General features: G+C 46.8%; 1 protein-coding gene across 2 annotated transcripts in view; it reads left to right on the forward strand.

The window, feature by feature from the left end:
* Positions 1 to 10,393, forward strand: part of RCSD1 (RCSD domain containing 1) — a 59,822-nt gene that overhangs the window by 34,771 nt on the left and 14,658 nt on the right. The window contains exon 2 of one of the 2 annotated variants that reach the window (XM_015413027.1): positions 5,772 to 5,876. The exons of the other annotated variant lie outside the window; for it this stretch is intronic. Coding sequence (XP_015268513.1) covers positions 5,772 to 5,876 — 105 coding nt within the window. The remainder of the gene's footprint in view (positions 1 to 5,771; positions 5,877 to 10,393) is intronic. 2 annotated transcript variants of the gene reach the window in all.

Genomic DNA, 10,393 nt, shown 5'->3' on the forward strand with positions numbered 1-10,393 from the left:
TTTTAGAAGTTTCTCTTTGTCTCTGTCCCTCTTCCCCACCATCTTTTTCTCGTTTGTTTGCTTTCGCAATAAATTTTAAAGTCTCTGAATATGCGCTTATTTGTATAGCTCGATGGGTGAGTACTTCTGGGCAATTTCGTGTTTATTCTTCCACTCCCTCCCCCTTTTGCTCAACGTTTTATGGGCATGGGAGGCGTCCCTCCCACCACTCACTTCTGCCGTTTCGCTGCTTCGGGTAGGGAGTGTTTTTTCATTTAAAAATCAGTTCTCATTTGACTCACGTTCATAGTTGGTCTTCCGACCCCTCTTCATTCATCATTTCAAACGCCTGATCTCCTGTGCTTGACCCAGCTAGCTTCACTTGTACCATCAGGTCTCTCGGCTGGACGGACCACTGGAGCAAGGGGGAGCCTTGATTCTCTGGCATTCGGCCAGAGAAGAGGCTACCCCCTCAAAGCTCCTTGGCCAGGTGCCCTTCCCCAGGCTCCTGGGGGGGGGGGTTACGAGCCTGCTCACCCCCTCTGTCTGCCGGAGCACGGAGACACCCCCGGGAGGTCCAGGAGGTGAGTCCGTGAGCGTGCTGCCATCAACCAGAAGTCTGCTAACATCTTGATCTCTACCCCTCAATTCCTCCTAGTGTTTCCACCTGTGGTAGACAACCCTATGAGCCTCTCCACACACACACCAACACCCTGCCCCATTTTTGCAATGTCTCCCCTGGTGACATTGGTGCCTGGGTACCACTATACCAGTGGATTTCCCCTCCCCACCCCCGCTACAGTACTGCAGTGTATATTTGTTGAGGAATTACTAACTGTCCTTACCATGAGTGTAGCTCCCAGCCAGGATGATGATGATCAGAAACAGGAACTACTCTTTGTCATCCTCGGAGCATAAAATAAGGAGGCAAACAGCATGTCTATAGGACTGTTTCAGGCTGGGAAAATGGCAGACAAGAGAGACAAATCCTTCCCGTTGCATGCCATGGTCCCAGTTTGAATTGTGGCCATGCATGTCTGCAATTTAAAAAAAGAAACAACTGGAAGCTCCATTTGCAGAATTCTCAGCATCTTGGCTTCTTGGTCCCACCCTGTGCATCCTGGCAATGAAAGCAGCTCAGAACAACCCTTTTTATGTAAAACCAAAGTAGCTAAGCAGTGGCATATTTGCAGTATTAGGAGGAACAAATTACACACTTTTACCTTAGGGAGGGAGGGAGTTCTTGCCCCAGTTTCTTGCCTGGTGTAAAAGCTAAATAGCTCCCCTTTTGAACCCCCCCCCCCGGTTGATATTTCTGCTGCAAAGAGGAAAGCAGAAATTTTTGAAATTTGAGGGTATGATTTGAGAGTCTGCACTCTAGTTGTCAATCCTGCAGCCTGCAGTCTCTTGTCCTAATCTAATCTTAAAATGGTATGCATGCTGTCTCTTGGGGACTGAAGGCCTCACAACTCTTTTTCACACTTAGGAAACAATATGGGTATAAACATTGAGGGAAACCCAAAGTTCCCAGCCTCTTGTTTCCTTTGGATTCGATGCAGGGTAGGAGGGACACTTGTTGGAGAGAACTCCTGGGTGGGAAGACAGCTTAAGTCTTCTAAATAAAGGTCCAGTGGCACCTTACAGACTAACAACATTTATTTCAATATGATGTTATGCCAACTTCTCCAGGAAATTCCTGGAGACCCAATCCAAGTTATCTACCAAGGAGTTGGGTGGTTGTGGCTGTGCGTAAGTTCTATACCAGTCTATACAGAGGTCGGATGGCGAATGAAACGCTCGCTATTGCCCAGGAAGTGAGACAACACGCTAGTCCTTAAATAAATGTTGTCTTTACTAAAGGTTTTTCATCAGGCATACAAAATCGGAATCATACAAATTCATACAAGCTCCTTAGTTACAATAGTACATTAGAACAATTACAGCATAGAAAATAACAAAAGCATCAAAATGGGGATGACACAATGGGGCACGGCTATACTCATCTGAGGTCCAGCTGAGGAAGAACTCTCCTCCTTGGAACGCTGGGCAGCCGAAATGCAGCAGCTTGTGAACTCCAAGGCACACAGGTAGGACCAGCCAAACCACGTGTGAGCTCTCTGGGTCGCGACTCCGGAGAACTTAAGTAGTAGAGTCACTTGTAGCACCTTAGTGCACTGCTATGGGAAGGGTGGGTTAACCAGAGAGACAAAGGAGAGTTTCTCCTTAAATAAACTCTTTTTGGGGCATGTGCTATCCAGCCATAAACTATCAAACCCGTCCTCTAAACTATCACTACTGGATGAAGAGGGGGTGACGAGGGGATGACGAGGGGATGACGCTCTCCTGAGGGGTGGTGGCAATATGCAGATCCTACTTCTACATCAAAGGTGCCTTTTGGCAAGGTGTGAATCTTCCGTTCCCATGGACACCCTCTTGATTTGCAGATCTGGTTCCTGCTCCAAAGCCATAAACGCTATTGTCTTTAGATCTCCAAACCAGATTAAGGGAGTAGGGTCACTTGCTCTTTCCATTCCAAGAATGCCGGGGTTCGCTGGGGATTTTCCACAGCTCTCCAAGTGGGTGCAATGGCGCGGTGTCTTCTCCATCCCACAGAGTCATGGGATACATTCCAGGGACGCACATGGTCCGTATGTGCAATGGCAGGCCCAGGCCAGCCTATTCCTAGGCAAGCATGAGATGCAGAACAAAGCAACACACAACATACAGCAATCCCTGAATACACAATGCATAGACACACATAAGCAGCATCACCACTATACAGAAATACAAACATAAGCTCATATCGTTACAATGAACTTTTGTGAGTCGCTGCTTATTTTGTCAGGTATGCTGGTTTCCCCCTGCAAACATGGGAGTCAGTTTAAAATTACTTGTCCCCAGCCAGGTTCCGAAATCATAAGGGAGTCCCACTGGGGGAAATCAGAAAACGCAGGAGAGATAAAGTGCCACCTGCCAGTGGTCAGTCCACTACAGGTCTTCTCCACCCCTGCATTCCCCTTATCTTGGCAAACAGAACTGGAACCGCCTATTCCCATTCCATTCTGGTAACCACCCACACCCATCTTGTTCTCTGAGGCTATTTTATGTCACGGAATAACTACAGACAAGAACAATTCTGCTTGTTTATGCTCAGGGTTTCCTACCAGTAAGTGGAGACACCTAAGCCAATCCTCATGCTTGTTTTAAAGCCATAGTATGAAACATGAGCATGATGCTTTGTTATGTGAACTGTGTGACAATCCTGCTGATTCATTTCATTGTGCTTGTGTATGCTTATTTTGTAGAATCATTGATAAGGAGCAATACACTTGGAATGTATGAGATCAAATCCATACAATACACTATTTTCCTATGGCACCTGTGAATAGCTGCCATTCAAGTGGGGCCTGTGGGGAATCCCATCTCCTCTCCACTCTCTCATCAAGCCCAGCACAGCCCCTGGGCTCTCTGGCAGCCGCCAGCAGATCCAGCATGGAGCCCTGGGTTGTTTGGTAGCTGCCCCCAGTGTTAGCCAAATTGCTTTGTCTACAGCAATTGGCAAATTTTATACTGGGTGCTTGCCAACTATACCAAGGTCCTGTTCCCACCAAAGGGTTACCAGAGAAGAGTTGAAGCTGGTGTTGTTAAAATAACTATATTTTACTTAAAGAATATAAATCACATACAAACAATACTGATGCGCTCACACATTCAATCAAGTTCCTTAGAAATACAGTATTAAAATAAGCACGTTTGCATTAGCAGGTGGGGGTGATGATGGGTGATACTTATCTGTCCTGAAGCTTGTTCGTTCCAATGAAGAATGGATGGGAAGAAATAGAAATCTAGGGAGTTTTAACACATGACTAGAACCAGCCAGCACGTGTGGGTCTCTTGACTGCTGATCAAGAGATCAAAGTAGAGGCAAGGGTTTGGGTATAGCAAGTGGGACTCAAGGGGAGTAAAAAGCAGACAGGGGTCGTTGTGGGGAATGCTAGCTAGGAAGGGCCAGGTGAATGGTCCTTACCTTTTATAGGTGGTCTTTTGGGTGGGTGGCAACTGTGCCAACCTCATGACCCACCTACCTATTAGTCCGTCCCATAAACAATCCCATTGGTTGCATGTAGTGAGGGGTGGCTACCTAGAGGGTTGGACAATATTGTAACCTAAGACCTAACTCAAAGGATGGCATCTGGTCAAGTGTGAAAACTTGGCGTCAGGATGCTCCCTTGAAGTGCAGATTTATTTATGTATTTATTTATTTATTTATTTTTTGCATTTATACCCCGCCCTCCCCGATAGGCCCCAGATGAAGCTTGGCCATTCCCTGGTCATCAAAGGTCCATCTGGCAGGAAATGCCAATGTAGAAACAAAGCAGAGATGTGGAGTGCGTGACTGTAAACAATTCAGCAATGGGGGCTGCTGCTTCTCAAGTTGTTGTTTTGCTGACAACAATGGAGATGTGTGCTTCCTCACCAGGCTGGTAGCTGTGTAGCTGAAACCTCATTCACGTGTTAAGGCTTATGCAGGCACCCTCTATGTGTAGCATCACAACAGGTGACTTGTACAGCTTTCTGAGCCTATGTGTGTATATGTGCACAGTCCATTGTGTGTGTAGCAGCAAATATAGTTCATAAAGCAAAGTATCAATTTGTATCAATTTCATTCCTTAACACCAGGTCCACTGCGGCCCCTGGGCTCTCTGGCAGCCGCTGGGGGGCCTGGCGCAGCCACTGGGCTCTCTCTGGGCTGTGCTGCTGCTGGATCCAGTGCAGCTCCCGGGTTGCACCGCCAACGGTAGCATGCCCAGTACAGCTCCCAAACTGCATGGCCGCCACCAGCACCACTGCCGTTGACTGCCAGAGGTCAACACTGTTTTACTTTTCTGGGGATTTAACCTCCTTTAAAAAAAAATTAAATTCAGATTTTTCTACACACCTGAGAAGTGCCCCATGTTTGCTGAAAAATCTGTTTAGCCTCCATGTGGCCCTGATCTGCATATTCAGCTGTCCACAGATGGGGGTCACAGGTGGCTAATAGTATATAGATTGCCTTTTCATGAATGGGTACTCTTGTTTCTCAATTGCCTCATGCACACAAGATATTTTATAATACACAAATTATGCCTTTTTTTTTTTTGCAAATAACTTTTTATAAAAAATTTATTAAAAAGTACAAAACATAGAAATGAAAAATATCCAAACTTTGTAACAACATTATAAACTAATCATAAAACACAAAAACCTTATATACAGTCCAATTTTGTACTAGTAGAAAGCAAAGTCTATATTTCTATGGTAGATTGAAGGTCCGTGGTTAACAGGCTACAATATATTCAAAGAAAACAAACCATTTTTCCAGAAAGTTGTTTTCAATATTAGGGTTGTCTTGCGTTATAAGCTGCATTGCAATTTTGTCGGAGATAATTATAACCCATATCTTTGTTCTCCATTGGGCTATTGTAGGGATTTTGTTTACTTTCCAATTCAATGCTATTAAGTTCTTAGCAGCCATCAGTAGTATTGAAATGACATCCGTAGTATTGAAATGACAGCCTTTATATTTTAATAAAATATTCAGATCTAACTAGTAGGCTTGAATGTTATTGGTGCCAGTACATCTTGTTTTTTAAGAGTGGCTTGTTCTTCAGCAGTGTAATTTATGTGCATCAGCAAGCTCACAGCTTGGTGTTTGCAGATATCTTGCAAGTATTTTCATCTTCACAAGTTTCTTGGTTTCCTGTATTTCTCATGTACTGACAAACGTTTTGTTTCTGTATTTTCCCCCCCAGGACAAACCGTCAGAGACTAATGTGGTGGAACAGAAGTCTGCATCTCTGTCTGTGGCACAACTAGCAGGGAAATTTCAAGATCAACCACCTGTTTCTGGAAAGGAGGTTAGATACAATTCAGCCACAGAGGGATCTCAGGATGGACAATTGGCTGAGAAATTCCTCTTCTGTAGCACAATAGCTTGAGACTGCTGAGCTCCAGGCTATAAAAGTCATTTCTAACTCACCTCAGTAGTCTAGGACTGTGTTTCAGTTGTCCAGAGTCTGGTTGCTGAAATGCAGGCTAGATGAGCAGGAACCTGCTAATGTGTTCTGAAAACAGAGCAGCATAATACTGGATGAGTGTTTTTACCTTTCCCACCATGTACTATATGGGAGATTGGGGGATGCATGCCTCACACCATGGGTCCTCTAACCCTAATGCTGGCCCTTCCAGGATACTATAAACTGTCAGTGGTGGGGCCCCTTTACAGTTTGATAATTGCTTGGGAGTGTAAAACTGAAGGAAGTGGTTTTTTTCAATCCTCTTTAATCTCTCTGCCTGAATCTTTTAAACGTCAAAATGCCTAGGTTTCTAAAATCCTGGGCTTATGGATGGAGGGGAATTAGGGCTGAGGGATGTATGCCTCCTGGCACATGTTTCCTGACCCTAATCTCTCTTTCAAATTTACTATAAACTGGAAGAGTCTCAAGCAGGCTAGTTCTTCCTCTGTTCCCTTTTTCATCCTGTTTTTATTGTCATCCAGTGGTTTTCAGAATGCTGTATCTCCAGAGGACAATGAGCATAGGATTGCCAGCACTTGGCAACTGATGGGAGGGTTGTGGGGAGGGGCAGCGTCCCAGGAGAAAAATTAAAAAGAAAAATAAGGCCTCATCAAGTTACAGGAAGTTCTTTCCATAGAGCACCTGGTGATTCCTAGAGCTACCCAGAAATAACAAAGGGTAGTTCTAGGAATTGCCGGAAACTCTATGGCAGATCTGGGGGGTGAGGGATTCCATACCAGGGGCTTGGCAGCACTTGCTGGGGTATTTGTGGGAGACGGTCTTTTTACAGTCTTTAATGAGGGAGTTCCTAGCTAGAGTTTTTGCATATTTCGGAGGTCTTGCAAGTATACAGAAACCCTATCGTTTGTGGTGACCCTATTTCACTGCCATACTGAGAGGCACAAGGTCATCAATGCACTTTTAAAAAACTAACGTAAATAATGCTGAATTAATGCATGCTCTTGACATTGATTGCACAGGTATATTTTGAACTTCTGTTGCATTTTTGCTATTGGGCAAAACAAATGTCTAGCCAACAATGAGATTTTTTGTGTGTGTCAAACCCAGTTGGTAGTAAAGAGCCTGGGAGAGATGAATAAGCTCTTCAGTGGTACTGGGAATGGAAACTGGGCTATCAGAATATTCCTGCATAGCCAGAGGTTTCCCTCCCATAATAAATGTGCATCTGTTACTGATTTGTTTTAGTTAATTTTCTTAGATAGTACATCTATTGCTGTAGTGCATGCTGATAAAATGTGGCTGTGGAGGTGGCAAATATACCCGCTACATATTCTCAGTTATGCTATTATTAATGAGTGGCAAAACTGCATTGTTTATCCTTACAAACTTTCTATTTGTGTTATTTGGTTTCTATATATGTATATACATTCATCAATATCTGAAAAGCAACAGATCTCTCTCTCTCTCACACACACACACCACCTCACCTAGTGCATCTTTAGTTTTACATATTTTAGAAACAAAGCAGTTCTCCTCTGTGGTGCTGCAGTGCACAAGCCAGAAATGCAAATACCCCCTTTCTGTCAATCAGCCGCCCTGAGCCTTCGTGGTAGGGCGGGATATAAATCCAAAGATAAAATAAATAAAAATAAATAAAACTTGTGCTATTTCCCCTAGTCTCTACATTGCCTTATCATATTTTCCCATCTTGCAACTACAGGCTAATGCAACTAGTCTTCTGAAAATAGATAATGTAACTTCACGTGCCTTAGAAACAAGACACAGGCAGTTTGTTGATATTGAGTGGATCTTCTATATGCCTTAGAATTGCCCATTTTCAGTGTTCAGCAATGATAAATGATTCTCTTGTCTGATGTCCCTTCATTGAATATTGCACATGAGCACTTATCTCAATAGAGAAGACAATTGAATTTTGGCTTTTGTCTGCTCAGTTGTTAAACTGGTCAGAAATAACTGTTGGTGAAAGAACCTTTCTCTTCTCCCAGAAGCTAACTCTGGGCTTCACTTGTGAGTCACCCTGGCATTTATACAGAGATACATCATTTTAATAGTGAGCCTATGATGGAAGTGCACTCGTTATATTTTTGGCAGATGTTGTGTTTTCTCCCCTGAATTGAGGTCAGGGAAACTTGTTCTTCAGGTGCAAACATGAAGGGCGGCACACTGTGCTGATTGGCGGAGCCTTGTGCCAGTCAAAATGCTATAATCTCACTCCTATTCTTGAGGCAACTTTCCAAGTTTAAAAACAAAAACTGATTGCATTGTTTTAAAAAATAGCATAACAACAAGAAAGTAATGGGCAAATATTTAATCACGCACATTTGAAAGATGCTTCAGAGCAGGGCTATTTTGGGGGCGGAACGCACTGGAACAGTGTTCTGGCTGCCTTCTGAGCCCGCCCCTCCCCTCCCTTGCCAAAAGCCCTGCTGAAGAAGTGGCAATCCCATGTGCGGTCGTGCATGTCCCCAAGGCCGGCTCACCCACTATGCAAACTAGGCATTCATCTAGAGCGTGAGCCAGCCCGTGGGGCGCCAAACTGGACCTGCCCCCCCACCAAAGCCCCCCAGCCCCCACCAAAAGCCCTGCATCTCCCTGGCCACCGCCACGTCTTTCTCCCCGAGTCCGGCAAGCACTGACTCAAGGCAAAAGAGGTGGCGGCGGTGGTCAGGGAGATGCAGGGCTTGTGGCGGGGGCAGGGCCGGGTGCAGTTTGGTGCCGCCCCCCCAAAACTGTGCCTCCCTCTCCAAGTGCACCGACCGAGGTGCCCCGTGTGTCCGTCTAGTGGTGGGCTCCTCTCTGACCCTTGGCGGCCTGGCCAGCCTTTTGGCGGCGGCGGCAGCCATGCGGCGGGGCTGGGGCTGGCTCAGGAGGCCCGTCTTCCAATGGGGGCTCAGCCCGCTGGACCTAGAGACACCAAATTTGGGGAGAGCGCTTCTACCGTGGTGTAGGTGCTCGCTAAGAAGGGTTTTTTAAAGAAATTAGACCCCTAAGTGGGTCCCCCGACCCCTCCTGATTCCCCGAGATGGGCACCTCGCCACTCCTCTCCCAACCAGGGGCTCCGGACAGCAAGGAGGCAGCCAGCTGGGATGTCTTGAGGCCCTACCGGGAGGTTGGCATCTGCACTTCGCCTAGGGTGCAGAAACACCTCAGGCCAGCTCTGCATGTCCCGTTGCTGCTTCCTACTGCTCGGGGCCGGGCCCCTTCCTCCTGCTCGCCCAGCGCCCATGCATCCCAGCCTGGCGCCTCCTGCCTGGCCCAGAGGGGAGAGGAGGCCTGGCCCCCACACTCCCTCACCAGCTTGGCTACGGCTTCTCCTTCCTCTGCCCGTCCAGCTGCCGGGAGCAAAGGTAAGCACACACAAATAACTTTATCTTTGACTCCTTTGCAAAATGCTATCTGCAGCAAGCACCCCGTGAGGTGCGCCAAAGAGTCTGAAGCGCATCGAGGATCTCAGAGGAAGATGAAGGGCCATCGTGACGTCGCGCTGGCAGAAAAGGTGCCCGCAGACACCCCCAGTGCGCTGCTGCTGGTGGTGGCAGCGGCGCTGCACCTGACTGCGAGGCCTCACATGCTTCCCTGTCCCTTCCCTGCTCTGGGGCTGGGGAAACCAGGAGCCAACCCGAGACTCCTGCCCTGGACGACACCTAAGACTAATGGTTAAATCTTTTTAAAAGCCTTTATGTTGTGTGTAAAATCTATACATATAAAATATATATAAAAGAAAGTCCCCTCACCGTAAAATCAATGCCCAGACCAAACCGCTGGACCTAGAGACACCAAATTTGGGGAGAGCGCTTCTACCGTGGTGTAGGTGCTCGCTAAGAAGGGTTTTTTAGAAATTAGACCCCTAAGTGGGTCAAAAGGGGGGAAATGTGCTCCCCCATTGATTCCTATGTAGCTGCCAGGCAGCTGCCTCTCTGCACTCCCCACTCTCTGATTGGTCAGCTGCAGTGCTCAGTGATCTGAGGTAAAAAAAAAAAACCCCAGCAGTTACAGGGGACTGCAGAGAGCTAATGACAGTTAAGGAAATCAGGAGTGGCCAAGAACTACCTGTGAGGTGAAGCAAAGCTGCTGGCCCAGCCTCTCTGATGGCTTCCAACACACTCCCCCCACCTCTTACACCTTGTCTATCAGGTGCAGCTGCCTGTCAGGTGTAGGAGAGGAGGTGGGATGACTTCCAACACACTCCCCCCTCCTCCTACACCTAACAGGTGGTTGTCTGTCAGGTGCAGCAGTGGTTGCAGGGTGCTTAAAGCCATGAGGGAGCCTGCCCCAGCAGTAACACCTTAGTGATCCTGCGAGCCCCACCTCCACAGTGGCTTCTAATACTCCTCCCCCTCCTACTTTGGACAGGCAGCTTCCCGTCAGGGGCAGCG

Source organism: Gekko japonicus, unplaced genomic scaffold (assembly GCF_001447785.1).
Source record: "Gekko japonicus isolate JY-2015 unplaced genomic scaffold, Gekko_japonicus_V1.1 scaffold2497, whole genome shotgun sequence".
Taxonomy (NCBI): Eukaryota; Metazoa; Chordata; class Lepidosauria; order Squamata; family Gekkonidae; genus Gekko; species Gekko japonicus.